General features: G+C 40.1%; 2 protein-coding genes across 5 annotated transcripts in view; both read left to right on the top strand.

Annotated features, from left to right (window-relative positions):
- The window catches only part of mdm1 (Mdm1 nuclear protein), a 33966-nt gene extending 31483 nt beyond the window's left edge, over positions 1–2483 (top strand). The window contains exon 13 of one of the 3 annotated variants that reach the window (XM_069903901.1): positions 2004–2483. In XM_069903901.1, the coding sequence (XP_069760002.1) occupies positions 2004–2129 (126 nt within the window). In that variant the 3' untranslated portion in view covers positions 2130–2483. The remainder of the gene's footprint in view (positions 1–2003) is intronic. The other 2 variants (XM_069903899.1, XM_069903900.1) reach the window with 2 other exon arrangements.
- A 10617-nt stretch (positions 2484–13100) lies between these two features.
- LOC138745606 (interleukin-22-like) lies at positions 13101–14815 on the top strand. Of its 2 annotated transcripts, XM_069902822.1 has the most exons (5): positions 13108–13503; positions 13590–13655; positions 13748–13897; positions 14123–14185; positions 14429–14815. In XM_069902822.1, exons 1-5 carry the CDS (start codon positions 13330–13332, stop codon positions 14549–14551), a joined length of 576 nt encoding a protein of 191 aa, XP_069758923.1. In that variant the 5' UTR covers positions 13108–13329; the 3' UTR covers positions 14552–14815. The 2 variants fall into 2 exon arrangements, with proteins under 2 accessions (XP_069758922.1, XP_069758923.1); XM_069902821.1 differs by lacking the exon at positions 14429–14815 and having other exon boundaries at positions 13101–13503; positions 14123–14405.
- Positions 14816–18424: the final 3609 nt, after the last annotated feature.

Below are 18424 nucleotides of genomic sequence, written 5' to 3'. Positions count from 1 at the left end.
TATGAGTTAGAACATTATGCTAAGGTTGTATAAGACATTGGTGCAGCCACATTTAGAATAATTTGTGCAGTTTTGGTCACCTAACTACAGGAAAGATATCAATAAGAATGAAAGCAAGCAGAGAAGATTGTAATATGTTACCAGGAACTGAGTTTCAAGGAAAGGTTAAATTGGTTTGGACTTTATTCCCTGGAGAATAAAAAATGAAAGGAGATTTGATATCCAGAATAATGAGCAGTATAGACAGAGTAAATGCAAGTAGGTTTTTTCTACTCGGGTTAGATGAGATACAAACCAGAGGACATGGGTTAAGGGTGAAAGGGTTGAGGTTTTGGGGGAACTTCTTCACACAAAGAGTGTGGGAGTGCGGAACGAATTGCCAGCTGAAGCGAATGTGGGTTCAATTTCAACATTTAAGAAAAATTTGGACTGGTACATGGATGGGAGGGGTATGGAGGGCTATGGACTGGGTGCAGGTCAGTGGGACTCGGCAGAATAATGCTTCGGCACTGACTAGAAGGACCAAAGGGCTTGTTTTTGTGTTGTAATCTTCTGTGGTTCCATTCCCAGAAAAGATATTTATGAACGTCTAGAACAAATCCTCAAGAACTGTTAAAACCAAAGAAATGGTTAATTTTTATTTTTAATTGCATTTTAGGTAGTGAACAAATGTGGGTTTTTGTCTTTAAATGAGCACTTGTTAAATCATTGTCTCAAATAAGTGGCTCACTACTCAGATGATACAGTTTAGGCAGGGTAGAGGAATAAAAGGAGAAAACTAGAAATATATTTAATAACTAAAAACTGCATATAGGTTAACAAAGCCATGACAAAAATAAATCTAACCAGACATTGGGGTTTGTTTTAAGAGGGGGATCATTGAAGCTGTGCCAAACCCATACGAGACCTTCAGCAGTTCTGATGAGGTGTCTTTCACCTGATATGTTGATGTTGTTTTCTTTCCACAGATGCTGTCTCACCTGTGTATCACTTCCAACATTTCTAATTTACCTTCAGATTTCCAGCACCTGCAGTTTTAAGTTTCATTCCATTTCAGACCTTCCTTAGGCTGTACTTAGAACACTGCATACGTTTCTGTTCATTTCATTATAAAAATAAAATTCAGAGCCACTGGAGAAGGTGCAGAGAATATTTACAAGGTGATACTAGCAATGTTAAGGTATACGAATTAGAAAAGAATGAACAGTCTGGGTATATTTTGAAGAAAAAGGGCTGAAGAGCTGAATGAAATTCTTAAAATTGGAAGGGTTCTGGTAGATGCATTTAAAAGGAGGTTGGATAACCATATACAGAAGAATTAAATAGAGATTTGCACCCCTGAATTTTAGAATCATAGAGTTATAGAGCATGGAAACTGGCCCTTCAGCCAAACTTGTCTATGCCAACCAAGTTGTCTACCCAAGTTAGTCCAATTCGCCTGCATGCGCTCCTCTTTTTCCTCTCCACATACCTCGGCAAAGGTCTTTTAAAATTAGTTATTGTACCCATCTCTGGCAGCTCGTTCCATATACTCCTGTGTGGAAAAAGTTGCCCCTTCGTTCCCCTTCAGATCTTTACTCTCTCACCTTTAATCTCTGCCCTCCAGTTTTAGACTCCCATAGGAAGATGCTTGAATGGAGCATGAAACCCCAAGTTCTCCTCGTGTCTGCGTGGGTTTTCCCCAGGGCTCTGGTTTCCTCCCACTGTTCAAAACATATCGGGGATTGTAGATTAATTGGGTATAATTGGGCAGCGTGGGCTGAAATGGCCTGATACTGTGCTGTGGCTAAATTTAAAAAAAATTAAAATTTAGTACTCACTTACTTACTTTCTTCTTATGAATTGACAGAGGTGAATTGTCTATGCAGGATAATTCTGATGAGCTAATTAAAACTATCATTCTGACAAAGCTCAGTCCTGCAAGTATTTGTGACTCTAAAGGGTTTTACATTTAACGCAAAAACATTAAATGCAATTCAAGGTTGGATTATTGTCTCTTTCAGAGGATGATCGACTGTCACAATTATCTGCACAATCAGGAGCATCTAGTTCGCTTGCCTCCCAAGTCTTTGAGCGTGCTCAGAAAAGAAGAGATGATTTCTGGGGCAAGAGCCCATGAACCTTTGTAATAGCGTGGTTCTTACCAAGAAGGATGTGTGGCTTTTGGTAAGATGTGCGATTGTTTAATGTGCAAACTCCATCCTGTTCCGATTTGAATGAGAATGCTTCCTTTGTTCGTGATGTGTTAATTTTTTTCTCTTCTATGTATTATTTAAATGCATTTGATTTATGATGTTCCATGTGTGTAGAGGCTGAGAACTAAAATTCAAATATTGATGGTTGCTACAATTTTACAGCAAAAAAAAGATACATGGAATACAATCTAATTTCAGTTACATGGAATTCAGTGGAAGTTTAATATCTGTAAATATGCCCACAGCGTTATTTTAATAAAAGTATTTTTTAAAAAGCTGAATGATAAGTTTAATGACCACAATTATGATGTGAAGTTAACTTTTAACTTGATACGGCTATCATAAGACACATCCCTTTTGACTAATTTATTTGCACAGAACTTGTGTGCAGAGGACCACTTTTCCTGACTTGACTGGTGATGTAAATGGAAAGCTTATGTACTGCTCTGTGCAGTAGACATGGTGTGTAGAACATGTTACGTACCTTGATGAAGGGCTCAAGACCGAAACATCGGTTATTTATTTTTACCTTTGCTATATAAAGGACACTGTTTGACCAGCTGAATTTCTCCAGCTTTGTGTTTTTACTTCAATCACAGTGTCTGCAGACTTTTGTGTTTTGCTTTCAAAATGTTGGTTACCCTTTACTTCCTTTGGCTGCTGCAGACCTTCTGAGTTTCTCTAGCACATCTGTGTACTGGATCTGTGGTTGGTTGTTATTGATATTAATAAATTGGATGAAAATATAGTTGGTAACACCAAAACTGGTGATGTAATGGACAGCAAAGAAGGGTATCAAAGATTGCAACAGGATCTGGATGTGGAAAAGTGCCAAGGAGTGTCAGATGGAATTTAACTTTGACAAGTGTGAAGTGTTACATTTTGGGAAGTTATACCAGAACTTACACAGTAAATGGCAGGGCCCTGGAGAGCAATGAAAACAGAGAGACCTGGGAATACATTTACATGCCTTCCTTTAAAGTGGCAGCTCAGGGACACAGGGTGGTACAGATACTTTCATTGGTCAAGAGTTGGGATGTGATATTACCACTACACAAGATGTGAGGCCCCACTTGGAGCATTGCATCCAGTTCTGAGTTACAGAAACTATGTCATTACACTGCAAGAGGATGTAAGCAGGACTGGAGAGCTTGAGTTCTCAGGGAAGTAATCAGCTAGGATTTTTTTCCCCTGGAGAGTAGAAGCCTGAGGTGTATATTAAATCATTAGTGGGGTGGGGGTCCACAGATAAGGTGAATGGCCACAGTTTTTCTTTCCACAGAATAGTGGAGTCTAAAATTACAGGGCATAGGTTTGAGATGAGAAGGCAAAGGTTTAAAGGGGGCCTCAGGGGCAGTTTTTTCACAGAGATGGCTCATGCGTATGGAACACTGCCTGAGGAACCATAGAAGCTGAATAACTACAAGTTTTAAAAGATATTTAGGCGGATATAGGGCTAGGAATGGTTTAGAAGAATATGGGCCAGGTAGGCAAAGACAAGGACCAATTGGGTGGAAGAAATTTCTTGGCTTTGATTGATTTTAAAAATCACCAAAAGCAACTTTCTTTAAGTTTGTTTTTGCAAATTCCTGCGCCCGTGCATCCGATTATTGCTGAGAACTGACGCTGACATGCCTAATTTGCAAAATAAAAGGGTGCTTTCTCGTGTACGTAATTTGCATACTGGAAACATTTTCCAGGAAAGCATAGCGACCCCGCCGACGTTTCCTCTGTCATCTGTGACCAGAGGTTGAAATATGTGCGCTGTGGTTTCAGGGACCCCCCCCCTCCCCTCTGCGGGACATGGGATGAAAGGGGGCTCTGGGGAACTCCGTGTTGGGTACTGGGCTTCTTTTGTAGCAGTGTGCAGAGCAGTGCCGAGTGGGGAGAGGCGTGTTTAAGAATCCGATACAAACTGATACACGCACGATACAAATCTGCATACACGCACGTGCCAGTTCATCTGCAAAATTGCATTTCAACCTCCCTACCGCACCCCCCCCCATGTAAATAATGAGTGACGTGTAAGTGTTGAGCTTGCATATTTGTTGTGAGGTGAAGTTCGAGAGACTTGCACTTGTATGGAATTTCACAGCCCGACACGTTTGCCAGTTTCATGAAGTATCCATGATCCTTGTCGCTTTCAACAAGGCCCAACATAATACTATAGCCCTGGAATGTACATGTTGTGAGTGGATTGTATTATATTTTATGCCCTTAGCTTAGAAAATGTCACCATTAGTTCTTAGGTATTGCCTTTTACTGGCAATATCATTATTTATTGTGTATCCCGAATTGAACACCAACCGAAGTTAGCAATCAACCATAAATGGTATGTGAATCAACAGAAACACAAAAATGGCAGATGCTGGAATCTTGAGCAAACAGTGAGATATTAGAACTCCACAGATCAGGGACATCTATGAGCAGAAATGGTTTGTCAACATTTTGGATGGGAACCCTTTTATCAAGATTGCCCATGTTTTTGAATACTTATTTGGGGGGGGGGGGGGGAGGGTGCAAATTAGTAGCATTGAAACGATTTCTTGTCCTTGAGCAGTTTGCAATGAGTAGAAATAATAAGTGAGTTAAATGAGCTTAACCACATTTTCCCCATTCTCTTGATACCATTTGATTCATGACAGTTTGCTGGGATATTTGCACCAGGATGGCCTGCACTTTAAACTCCTCAGTATACACCCCACCTATTCCTTATCTTTATGGCTTTGGAAAGCTAGCATGTATTGCCATAGCAGGGTCACAAAAGATAAAAGAAAACATTGTATTTACATTGTATTTCAGAATCTCTTAAAGTTCTTTGTAACAAAGGATGTTGTTTTATTAAAAAAATCTCTTCTAAGCATAGGAAAATATAGGAAAAGCAAATGTGTACACCACTAGGCTCTACAGATAATCTGTTTTAGTAATATTGTTTAAGTGTTGAGCCACTCTTCTCAGAATACGTATGTATAATAGAAGAAGTAATATCATTAAACTACCTGGAACTAAATCACCCCATGTCCATACATAAAGATAGTTATGGCTGTAGAAAGATCGTGTTCACATTGTAGCTAGTCAGATTACTAATCAATCTACAAATCGTTCCACTGCTTACCAGTATTCTATAAAGGAAAACTGAAGTTAAAAGAAAAACAGGAACAATTAAGTTAAATATAGTTCATCAACTTTTATACCCAACACTCCTCCCAGCTAGTAAACCTTGCTTGACTGAATCAAAGTTAAACATGATGCTTGATAGAATTAGACGATTGATTTATTTTAAAGCAACAATAGGAGTTAGATCTTCCAAAGCTCTGCTGATAGTGTGACAGAATATGTTGTGTTTTATATTATACGTAGATATGATTTTGGGAGATAAAGTGAGGCAGGTTTTTTTGTAGTGTAGATCACATACAAACATTTCAGAACAGATCTCATTTAAAATACTGGAGCTCTGCTCAAGCTAGACAGGCCAGCTCTGAATACTTTTGCAAAAGCTTTGCGGAGTACCCAGGGGACTTCACGAATGGATTATTGTTTTGAAAAGCAACAGATGAAAGAACTCAAAGGATTAGGTTCAGAGCTGCAGTCTGTCTGAGTGGAGGTTGCTGTTCTAAGAAGGTCGTGTGGTTTTGCAAGCAGAGAGAAAAAAACAGGCTTTTCCCTGAGGGAGAGAAAGAAAGAGAATTCAGCAGCAGCTGGGACTGGAACATGACAAGCTGGCTAGCTTGTGGAAAAAACCCATTTTGAAGATGGGTTGTGAGTGCTTAGTTCAGCCTGGTCAAAGCCCTTGAGGTCCATAATAAAAGGAACAAAAAGGGAATTCTGTGGTGACCTGAAAGAAAGAGGTTATCATCTGGAAAACCCAAATGGGGCAAGTTTCTTCAGCAAGAACTGACGTGTCTGATTAAAAGGGATCAGTTTGTATCCGGGAACAACAAATCTCTCACTGAAAACTGACAAGAACCTTCCTGAGTGGTAACCATTTACCTTTCAAACACGAAAGCCTGGTGAAATTCATTAAATGTTAAACTCTGTGCACAGTATTAGAATTGCCTGCCTGCAACCAGTGAACTTGGAGGGGTGAGAAGTGTGATTGGACTGTGAATCAAAAAACTTTTCTGAACTTACACGTGCTCTTAGAATTAGAAGGGGGTTAAGTTAGGTTAGTTAAGTTAATAGTAATAAGTTAAAGTTTGATCCTGTTTTCATGTTTAAAGATGATTAAAAGCAACTTTTGTTTAACTAACCATTTGTCTTGGTGAACATCTATTGTTGCTGGGTTTTGGGGTCCTCTGGGCTGTAACAATAGATACATACATACATACCAAGAAATCTATTATTTTGCTTTCAATACCACTAAACAATGACGATTTTGCTTCCTGATCACTTTTGGGTATATTTTATGGATTTTGGGCTGGTGATCACAAAAATCCCCTTAAAACTACTATCACGCACCGTTTTAGATATTTCTTATTTTTGTGATTTCCTGTCATTTTACGTCTACTTCAAGTAGACAAAACCATGAAATGCAGCGTGACATTGAAAATTCATTTTCTGCCTTCGCACTTGGATTTCTTCCCTGCTGATCCTGATGCAGTCAGTGACGAACATTGTGAAAGGTTTCATTAGCACATTTCGACCATGGAAAAGGGGTGTCAGGGCACTGGAATCCATCAATGCTGGCCGACTATTGTTGGACACTGACACAAGAGGCATCAGATGCTGAGTACAAATGAAAATCAGCAGCGAAACATTTTTAGGTCAGTTGAACTAAAGCAATGTGTCGCCATCATACATGATAAAACATGCTAAATTCAATAAAAGTTACTTTACTGCTTCTCCAACTTACTATGTGTTAGAGAAAATCTGAAATTGTCTTGAGATCAGCTTGGTCATAATCCCCAATTTATTTTCAGCAAGCAAGCATTTATTTTAAAAAAAAACACTTGTCAAATGTAGTTTTGTGGCAATATACAAGGTTTGGGATTACTATTTAAATAATAAATGAATAGTTAATTTCTCTTTAACTATTCAATTGAACTCTTTATCTAATTTAATGGGGAAATTCAGGCAAAATGTTCAGTTTCCATGGACACAGTTAAATGTATCAGGAAGTTTACCTGTTTTTTTTCTGGGTTGATGACATTCTCATCGATTGAGGGATTTAAAAAAAAAGGAACTCCTTAATGTAATTATATTCAGACAGAATGTATAAAACAGTGCAGTTAGAACTCAACTTTACACTAAGTTTTGTATTACACCATTTACAAACTATCAGCAAGAAAGAAAGGAGCAAATCTCAACACTTAACAGCTTTACTAGTGATGAAGCAAGGGCTGGGATTTCACCAGTTGTCAGCATCAAGGCCAACAAAGTCATGGTCAGAAAGTCCCTGTTCTACACAGAACTTTGTTGATCCAAAGCTGAGTCACTGATGAGCTCAGCTAGCTTGCTGGTAATCAGAACATTGTCCCAACAAGTTGATCACAAATGATGTGGACAACATCATCTGCAGATTGGCAAGGGCAAAGTCAAATAATCTTTTCCCTGTGTTTGTTCTCCCCTCACTGTAGAATAGTTGAGCTACACTTGTACTATCTTCTGTCATTCTGGGGCAGTGCAGGGTAGCTGTAAAACAAGATTCAATTTATTATTGTAATTAAAAAGTGTCATATTACATGAAATTTGCTTTTGCCTGCTCAAAGGCACACAGATTTCCCATTGACAGAAATTGCCTTAGCACCTCTTACAGTTCAAGAGAGAGGAGCAAAAGAGAGCCCACCAGATCTCCCAGAGTCACCGAGTGTCCGTAGCACTGCCTCCAGCACTTCTGCAGCCTCCGCAGCCACACAGAATCCAGTCTAAACCATTGGCGACCTGAGCTCCAGATCCAAACCTCTGATACGGACAGTAACCCTTCAGCGGCCTTTACAGGCTGCAGCCTCCTTTTAACATGCCCTGTTAAGTAACTAATTTTACTGCTCCACTGCAAAATCTTTTCAAGGCATGCCAACTTTAAATAATTTTTTCCTCCTCTCTCCTATTAAATAACTTTCTCATAGTGAGTCACACTGTAAAACTATTATGTGCTACTAACATCTGTCTGCATGACTGAATGGAAAATCCTAAAATCTGTAAAGGGAAAAGGCAAGTTTTGATATACTCACTGCATATGGCTTGGCTTGGCTTCGCGGACGAAGATTTATGGAGGGGGTAAAAAGTCCACGTCAGCTGCAGGCTCGTTTGTGGCTGACAAGTCCGATGCGGGACAGGCAGACATGATTGCAGCAGTTGCAGGGGAAAATTGGTTGGTTGGGGTTGGGTGTTGGGTTTTTCCTCCTTTGCCTTTTGTCAGTGAGGTGGGCTCTGCGGTCTTCTTCAAAGGAGGTTGCTGCCCGCCAAACTGTGAGGCGCCAAGATGCACGGTTTGAGGCGTTATCAGCCCACTGGTGGTGGTCAATGTGGCAGGCACCAAGAGATTTCTTTAGGCAGTCCTTGTACCTTTTCTTTGGTGCACCTCTGTCACGGTGGCCAGTGGAGAGCTCGCCATATAACACGATCTTGGGAAGGCGATGGTCCTCCATTCTGGAGACGTGACCCATCCAGCGCAGCTGGATCTTCAGCAGCATGGACTCGATGCTGTCGACCTCTGCCATCTCGAGTACTTCGACGTTAGGGATGTAAGCGCTCCAATGGATGTTGAGGATGGAGCGGAGACAACGCTGGTGGAAGCGTTCTAGGAGCTGTAGGTGGTGCCGGTAGAGGACCCATGATTCGGAGCCGAACAGGAGTGTGGGTATGACAACGGCTCTGTATACGCTTATCTTTGTGAGGTTTTTCAGTTGGTTGTTTTTCCAGACTCTTTTGTGTAGTCTTCCAAAGGCGCTATTTGCCTTGGCGAGTCTGTTGTCTATCTCATTGTCAATCCTTGCATCTGATGAAATGGTGCAGCCGAGATAGGTAAACTGGTTGACCGTTTTGAGTTTTGTGTGCCCGATGGAGATGTGGGGGGGCTGGTAGTCATGGTGGGGAGCTGGCTGATGGAGGACCTCAGTTTTCTTCAGGCTGACTTCCAGGCCAAACATTTTGGCAGTTTCCGCAAAGCAGGACGTCAAGCGCTGAAGAGCTGGCTCTGAATGGGCAACTAAAGCGGCACTGCATATATATTATTGAAATATATACAATCAAATCATCAAAATCTGCTGTTTCTCCTTACTGGATAATAACCTGCATTTCAAATTTCCAACATGTGCGTATTTTTTTTAAGTTGGTAAATTTATTCACTGCTATCATTTTTCACATGCAATTCTTTCCAAATTGAAGGAATTAACATTTAATTATTTATTCTGAGAAAAGCTTTGAAGATAAATTTCCTTGAATGAAAGAATATTTAACTAACAGGACCTTGAAATTATATTTCAAGTTTGGAGTATGTAAATTCTGAAATGAAGAACACTGGAGAGCTGGACATGCTGGTGAAAGCACCTGATACATTTCTGGAGTTTTGAGAATTAAGGTATGCTTTGTGCTGGTAAGAATTGACGATTCATGGTGTTCTTTTGATGAGGGAGGTGATGCAATGACTGTAAATCAAAAATGAAAAATGGCTAAAAAAAAAAATACCTTATTGGGATTTACTGGGAGAGTAGAGTGCAACGGAGGGAGAACAGGAAATCATAGAAATATTTATGCCTGATGGTAGATTAAGGAAAGTCACTGTAGAGCTTGAATATCAAGCTTTTTTGTTTCATTTCAAGAACCCACAATGATGCAAATAAACAATTTGAGAAGAAAGTCTATGCCACTAGCTGGAAATCTTCTGATGTTTTAGTGAAAACATTTGTGAATTTGGCAGATTTTTGAGCCTTTTATTAAGGGATGGACACATGCTTGGAGTATTGTGTGGAGATCTGGTGTGACAGATAATGTTGTATATAGATATGTTTTAAAGGAGATAAATTGTGGCATGTTTTTTTTAGTGTAGGGCACATACAAACACTTCAAAACAGATCTCATTTAAAATGCCAGAGCTCTGCTCAAGCCAGACAGTCCAGGCTCCGAGTGTCTTTGAAAAAACTTTGAAGAATGCCTATAGAGGCTTCACAAGTAGGTGTTAATTGAACATGCTGAGGAGTGTGATCCATACAAGAGGAGATGGCTGGCTGTATAATGTTTCACTTGAAATAAGGGAAACAAAAAGGAACTGTGTGGTGACCTAAAAGAAAGAAGTTATCATCTGGAAAACCCCGATGGGGCAAGTTTCTTGGGCAAAACACTGAAGTGGCTGATCGGAAGGAATAGGATATGGGTGTCCAACGAGCAACAAATTTCTCTCTGAAAACTGACAAGAACCTTCCTGAGTAGTAACCATTGACCTTTCAAGCACAAAGCCTGGTGAAATTCATAAATGTTAAATTCTGTGCACAGTATAAGAATTGCCTTTTACCAGTTAACTTGGAGGAGTGAGAAGTAAGATTGGACTGTGAATTAAATAACTTTTCTGAACTTATATGTACATTACATACATAGAATTAGAAGGGGGTTAAGTTGGGTTAGTTAATAGTAATAAGTTAAAGTTTGATCCTGTTTTCATGTTTAAAGATGATTAAAAGCAACTTTTGTTTAAGTAACTTTTTGTCTTAGTGAATTTCTATTGCTGCTGGGGTTTTGGCATCCTCTGGGCCCAAAACACTGGTCACCCAGCTATAGGAAAGATAACAAGCTGGAAATGATGCAGAAAAGGTTCGTAAAATAAATGATCATAGTGTTCTCACATGGTTGTGGCGTCTAAAACTAGCAAGAATAGATTTAAATTGAAAGGCATAAAGGTTTAAAAGAACTGAGAGGTACGTTTTTCATGCAGATTGCGGTGGATATATGGAATGAGCTGACAGAGACAGTGATAGAGGCAGGGACAATAGTAACATTGAAAAGACATTGAGACAGACACATGGAGAGGAAAGATTCGAAGAGATATTGGTTGAATGCAGGCAAATGGCACCAGCTTGGAGAGACAGTGCTGTCAGCAGACAGATTGGGCGGACAGGCCTGTTGCTGTGTTGTAAAACTCTATGACTCTATGACATCATGTAGGATCATTGTTTGGGTTTTTCCCAAACAAAAATGGGAACAAGATCTAAACATAAAGATAAAGAATTAAACATGGGAAAAGCTATGCTCCAGACCTACAATAAACACGAGGTTATGCATGATACAATATAATTGGTTACACAGACTATACACCACGCCCCAAAAGTTAAATAAATGGGACCCAACAGTATCAGACAGATGTTTTCACTGTCAGAAGGAAACGGGAACAACAGTACATGCAATTTGGGCATATGAGAAAATGGAAAAGTTTTGGGAAGATCTAAACCAGGTATTAAATAAAATCACAAAAAGCAACATACCAAAAAATCCAGAGATCTTTCTTTTAAGTAATACAAGAAGTAAATAACTTGGCCTCGATTTGGATGGAGCACAAAAAAGATTTATTATGATAACCTTAGCTGTAGCAAAAAAATGTATTATGTCAACCTAGAAATTAGAAAATAGCCTGAGAATACAGCAATAGAAATGAACAAATGTATTCCATTGGAAAAAATAACATATAATTTAAGAAATAACATCACAGTATTTGAACAAATTTGGGAACCATACATGGAACACAACAGAGAAATCCTATCGTGGACCTCCACCACCTAAAATGACAGAAGGAGAAGATGAAATGAACTGACCCAGTATGTAAAAGAAGACACAAATTTCTTGTTTATTTTCATTGTGTGATGACATTGTTTAATGGGTTTAATGTATCATATATGTTGAACATTGAGTGAGTGGGGACGGGGTGGGGGGGAAGGAAAGGGGAAAAAATGACATTCTGTATATTCAAGAGGGAAATGTTTGTGTGTATTTTGGTCAGTTTGGTTCATAGTGTGAAAAATAAAAAATAAAAAATAAAATGTAGGATCATTGACATTTTACAGCCAGTCAACCCATTCTGTCTCCAGCAGTTGAGAAAGTACTGCACTGCCTAATTCCACCTGTCTGCACCATCCAAGAACACTTTACACTCCTCTCAATTCACGTTCAATCTGTGCCTTCCCACTCCATTCCTGATCTGAACTGTCTTTGGCTTGGCTTCGCGGACGAAGATTTATGGAAGGGGTAAATGTCCACATCAGCTGCAGGCTCGTTTGTGGCTGACAAGTCCGATGCGGGACAGGCAGACACGGTTGCAGCGGTTGCAGGGGAAAATTGGTTGGTTGGGGTTGGGTGTTGGGTTTTTCCTCCTTTGCCTTTTGTCAGTGAACTGTAAGCCACATGATAAAGCTCCTTCCTATTTTTCATCCATGTTCTGGTATGTTTATCTTAATAAATTGAATCATTTTAATTTTAACAATTCACCGTTGTTCCCCCTCAGTCTCCTTTGCACCAAAGATAACCACGCCAACTTTTTTTTCGCCATGTCAAAATCCATGTGTCTAGTTCAATCACATCTTTCCTGCATTGATGTTCAAACGGTTCCATAAGAAGCATCATATACAATTCTAGCTCAGCATCCCTCTTGCTTCATTGCTTCGACCAATACAGGAAAAGATTCCTCTTCCATGTTTCATCACCTCTTCAACCAAACTACTATCTACAAGGATTTGTGGATATTATCTTCTGAGGTTCAATCGTTCACAACGACTTTTTAAAATTTCTGCTGGAGGCTGTGGACTTTCAGATGGTGATTGACCAGCCACTTTCAGCATGAAGTGTTCACGATCTTCCTTGGGGAATAGGGTGTGATATCACAAGAGACTGTGGAATAATAACATCAAATAATTATGTACAATACCGGAATAATAATATTTCAGTTTAAACTCTGCACGAATTTGCACCATCGTCGGAAAATCCGCCAGCTCACCTGCAAGAAAGCGGAAATCCAGCGAGGAAATGCCACACGTCATCAAGTCATTCAGGGAAATTTCTGTACTACCTTTGCAAGATATATAAACAATGCCCGCCGCCGATGGATTCCACACAAGCAGAGAGCGAGGTGGAACCTGTGGCTTCTCTGGCTCACGCTTGCTTGTCAGCCTGATCTCCAGCTGGACTGAGGAGTTGGATTTGCTCGAGCTGAGAGATGGCTTTCAGGAGACATTCCTGTCCAACTGTCGCCCTGTTGGTACTTGGCTGCTTCGCAGTCCTGGCGAACTCTGCCCCAAGGTCGAAGTCAGAGAGACTGAAGGTGGGTTGTCACGTGGAAGGACAACGACTGCGACATATGCGACACAAGGTCCATGTCCTGTCTAAAGATGTAAGTTCTGGCTTTCATTCTGCATGGACATCACTTTGGTTTCGTGCTTTGAAAAATAAGATGAATGCTCATCCATTGTTCCACAGGCTGCGAAGCACGACGAGGACACGCACACGAGACTGGTGGGAAAGGATCTCTTTCGAGGACTCGAGGTAGAACATTGCATTGGGGCGAGCACGTGGAGAATGGACAGTATGGAGTGGCCTGTGGAGATGATCTGCAAGATCTATGGTTTATTTTGCAGGAATCCGGTCCTTGCTACGTCCTCCGAGAGGTGACTGACTTCTATCTTGCAACCGTTCTGAAACCCGACCAATGGCTCGCCCAGTTTTCACATCTGAAAGAGGTCAAGGAATTTCTCGCCGTTCTCACGAAAAAGCACATGGCCGATTGCGTAAGTGTTTCCTGCTCTGATCGAAGCCATGCGGGAGAGGGTAGACTCGAGATCGCTGGCTTCTTCAAAGGACCAGGGAGCTGCGCAGCGTCGTGACTCTCCTGTCGGTGGGGCAGGCCACTCAGATCCAGGTCACGGGCGGAAGGAGGGGCGACTGGAGCCAAAGCAGTGCTGAATGGGCGATGGAACGAGTTCTTGCCATTGAATTGATTGTGTTCTTTGCAGGATACAGAAGAGAAAGCGAACGCCAACAAGAACATTGAACAACTGAAGCAGAAAGTGGGCAAGGTACTTGACAGAAACATGATGGCCATTGGACACATTCAGATGAAAGGGATAAAAATGAATCTCGACATTTGTCCGCGGCATCAAAGCCCCAATTTAGAAAAGAACAGGAGTCAGAAAAAGAATAGATCTGAGTCGAGTTGAGAGAGACTTTGAAGAACCTCTCTGGTGCTCCTCTGCTTCGTGTTGAACAGGCTCTCGCCCTGAATTAATTTCACTCTTTTTATTCTTGCTCATTTCTTCCAGCTGGGCGAGGCGAGTAAGGCCAAGGTGGTGGGGGAGCTGTTCATCCTCCTTCAGGAGATTGGGAGCCGCTGCTCAACACCCAGAAGAAAACCAGGGCAAGGAAGGGAAAGCGGCAATCGATGAAGGAGGAATATAACTCGGGACACAGTGAAACAGTAATCGTTTCCCAAGAATGACCTGTTTATTTCTGGACTCTTGTGTATAATGTTATACACATCCTTGGAATGACTTACATTAAGTTATGTGTAGCGATCCATATTGCATTGCTCATGGTCACTTGTAACATTTTCATCATGTTAGGAAGAACATTGAAATTCTATTTGATTAAATAAATACATATTTGAAATTAAATAAGCTACATGCCTTGTTATTCTGTTGACAGTCTCAGGAAGGGCTCAGACCCGAAACCTTGGACCATTCTTTTTTCCTCCCATGGATGCTGCTCGACCCGCTGAGATTTCCCAGCAGATTCCACATCGCCAGTCTCTTAGTTCACCTTCCGTACAATTAAATCTCTAAATGACAGAAGAGTCCACAAAGTATCTTGATTTTTTAAAATTGTAACTCAAATTCGTTCCTGTGGAAAACAATCCCAATGGTCGTTCTATCAATTCTATCGGCTGCCGCTGGAAAACGCTGGAGCGCCGTGTCCATGCGTTTATTATTTACATATGAAATCAATTCAATGGAGAAAAGTTCTTTGATTTGGACTTGGGGGCTGACTATTCGCAAGTAATCAGTGAATATTCCAGCAAAACTCCAAACAATGTGTTGGGTGGCAGCAGGTGAGGCTCGTCTGCAATAAAACGACCCGAGAAAGACAAGCGAATGAGTGGAGCTGGGTTTTTTCTAATCTTGTATCAAGCGTTCAGCATCAGCTTGAGAGGAATCTGTGAGGAGTTACCTTTCTCTCCAGAGATAACAAGCAATGGTCAGATGCTGTATTAAACATCGGCTGTTGTGTTGCACTTTATCTTGGAAATATTTTCGTCACAGAAATAATGAAATTAAAATTCTGCCCAATGTTTCGTAAGAGCGGAGTCGCTGCTTTGTCGCGGGGGGAACACACTCACCGCGCTGAAATTCAAAGAATGGCACAGCTAAAAGGTCCCATGAGATCAGAGAATTTCGTTAAAGGAAACAGTTCGGATGCATCTCATTAAATCCTGGAAACTCAGTTGACGTAACTCACTGAAATAGACATCTAAAGAATGAAATCTGGCTCGCTCGGCAGTGCACAAGGAAGAAGGGCCATCGAAGGCTGAGTAGAAAGTATGTTGCGATTGTCCAATGCAGTGCGTTTCAAATGTGTAAAATGACATTATCTTGTGTGATGTCAACACGACCGGGTTTACATATGTTTCTCGCTGTTCGCTAGTAGCAGACTCTTGACAGAGCTGATGGGTATGTGGAGAGATCATGGTGAATAGGTGCCTAATGATGCTTGATGCCATTTGATGACTTCTCCGTGAGGAAGATATTCGATTAAGATACTTACCCATTGATTCTCATTAATGTCGAGTGGACCAATGGACTCCGACAAAAATAAAAGTACTGTCTTGGTCTTAATTGCCTTTTTAAAAAAATTAAAATGAGTGCTAACCCAGTGGAGATTTTCCAAGAACAGAAGAAAATCAAGGTCCTTAATTTAAAAAAACCCTGTTTTCAAATATCTCTCCATATGTGTCAAATAAATTTTAATGAGGAGACCTTGACTACTTCATTGGGTAGAGAATTCCACAGATTGGTGGAAGTTGCCCCTTATCTCTGTTTTATATCAGCTCCCACAAAGATTGAAGCTATGTCTCCTGATTCCAGATCACTTGTCAGTGGAAGAAGCATTTTTTGTTACTTGTAGCAAGTTGTAGAGCTCTGAGCATAGAAAAAATTAACTGAATAAATATCCTCTATCATCTGCTGTTATCTGTAAGGAGTTTGTATGTTCTCCCCAAGACCCAGTGGGTTTTCTCCACACCTTCAGTTACCTCCCATGTTCTAAAGACATGGGGTATTGTAGTAGGTTAATTTGTCACATGGGTGTAATCTGGTGGCATGAGTTTGTGGGCCAGAAGACCTGTTACTGTTCTGTATCTCTAAATTAAATATACAATCTAAAATATGATCATTGCAAATGAAGGAGGTATTATCTGACACTCTGATTTTAATCCTCAAATTCAAACATAGATAGGCATTTCTCTCTGATAAATACTCTCCAGACATATTACCCTGTTATCTACTTCTTTGACAAATCCTCAAATTCATGCAAAGTTTTTTTTTTCACTTAACTCTCAGGTGGCCGATGATGCCTATGTGGGATTCACATTTTGTGCCACAGAGAGGTGGAAGGTGATGGATGAGCAGGTGCTATTTGCACTGGGTTTCCATAAATGATGTTTGAAGATAGTGTCAGCCTGGATGCTCCTTCTCTATTTTGATCAGTCAGGGCTAGTGGTTCCCACACATTTGTTCCACAGCAAATTCAAAAACATCCCTGAATTGTTTACGACAGAGCTCAGTGTACCTGTTCCAAGAGGCAGGTGTAGGGTAACCAGATGATATGGTTCACCCCATGGAGTAGCTTGAATGTAATTAGCACCAATGCTGGGGATGTTGGCCTGATTTGATATTCTGCTGATGGATTTAAATGCTTTTGGGGGCACAACGCATTGAGGTTCCCATAAGTATTTCATGTCTCTGAAGACAACGGCAAGGAATCACTGCAGACCATGATTTTGTTTTAGGACATAATTTTCAGTCTATTTTCCTCAGAGGGTGAAAGCGTATACCAGCATACTGGATGGAGCTAGTGGTGAATTTTATTACTGATTTACTTTTGCAAAGAGATGTCCTCTGAGTAGTCCATGGTTTACCTTTATTGTTAAGGTTAAAGACCTTTACAGATGTTAAGTGCAAGGAACATTTTGCTGTCCATTTTTAGAAAATGAGTCAATAAACAACAGGAGATGTACCTCCAAGTGGACATGTACACAAATGCCATCTGCCAACTGGAATTGGAATGGAGATGAAGTTCAACTGTTTCCCATTCATCATTTCAATGAGCTCCACTCCAATTATGAGCTCATTGGTGTCAAGTTGATAAGAAGAGCTGAGAAAAGCATTGGACCAATGATAGATCTTTGTTTGGCTCTGTCTGCACTGGGATTTGATCTGTGCAGGATTCACTGACTAGAATTATGGCTTGCATATGCATCATGGTATTTTTTATAAGATGCTATAGCATGCACGTTATTCATTTAATGTATAAATTGCATGAATATATTTTAATTTGTCTCTCATAAAAAACATTGGAAATTCCACTGGATAGAAAACATGTAATTGTAACTGACCACTAACATAAACTAGTGAGGTTGCTTCAGCATGTTAACTTCCTATATTTTCTTGCAGTATTTCTAACTTTATTGTTATAGCACTTTTACTTTACATATAAATGGGAAATCTATCAGGAGTATAATATTTTAGAGGCTTGTGGCATGACATAACATTTTTTATAACAGGATTCACCATATCCTAAAATGGATTGGGCTTGAAATTTTCATTCTGTTGTTAATTCACTGACATATATACCTATTGATGACTGCATTTGTTCTTTAGATTTAAGCAAAATATCAGTGGTGCAGGCATAAAAGCATATGCAGAAAATGCATTCATCCTAACCATGCAATGAACCCAATTCTATTCCTTACTCCATTGATAGGGTGTCTGGTAAACTAAATTTGATATTTAAATAACCTATAACTGTATCTTCCACATGTGTTGTTAAAAAAAGTTGCAGTATTTAAGTTAATATTGGCCTTGACTGTAATATTTCCTTCTTCGTACACTTAAGATTTCAATCTCAGACTGGGTATAATTTGGAGCAAATCTACAATTAATATATGAGTAACATTTTCACTTTAATTTCCAGCTATGTTATGATTTATTGATACATTGGTTGAGCAGTTTAATTCTAAAAATGTCTTTTATCTGGGGTATCTG

This window comes from Narcine bancroftii, chromosome 11 (assembly GCF_036971445.1).
Source record: "Narcine bancroftii isolate sNarBan1 chromosome 11, sNarBan1.hap1, whole genome shotgun sequence".
In the NCBI taxonomy this organism is placed as follows: domain Eukaryota; kingdom Metazoa; phylum Chordata; class Chondrichthyes; order Torpediniformes; family Narcinidae; genus Narcine; species Narcine bancroftii.
This window is presented reverse-complemented; position numbering and strand designations above follow the sequence as displayed.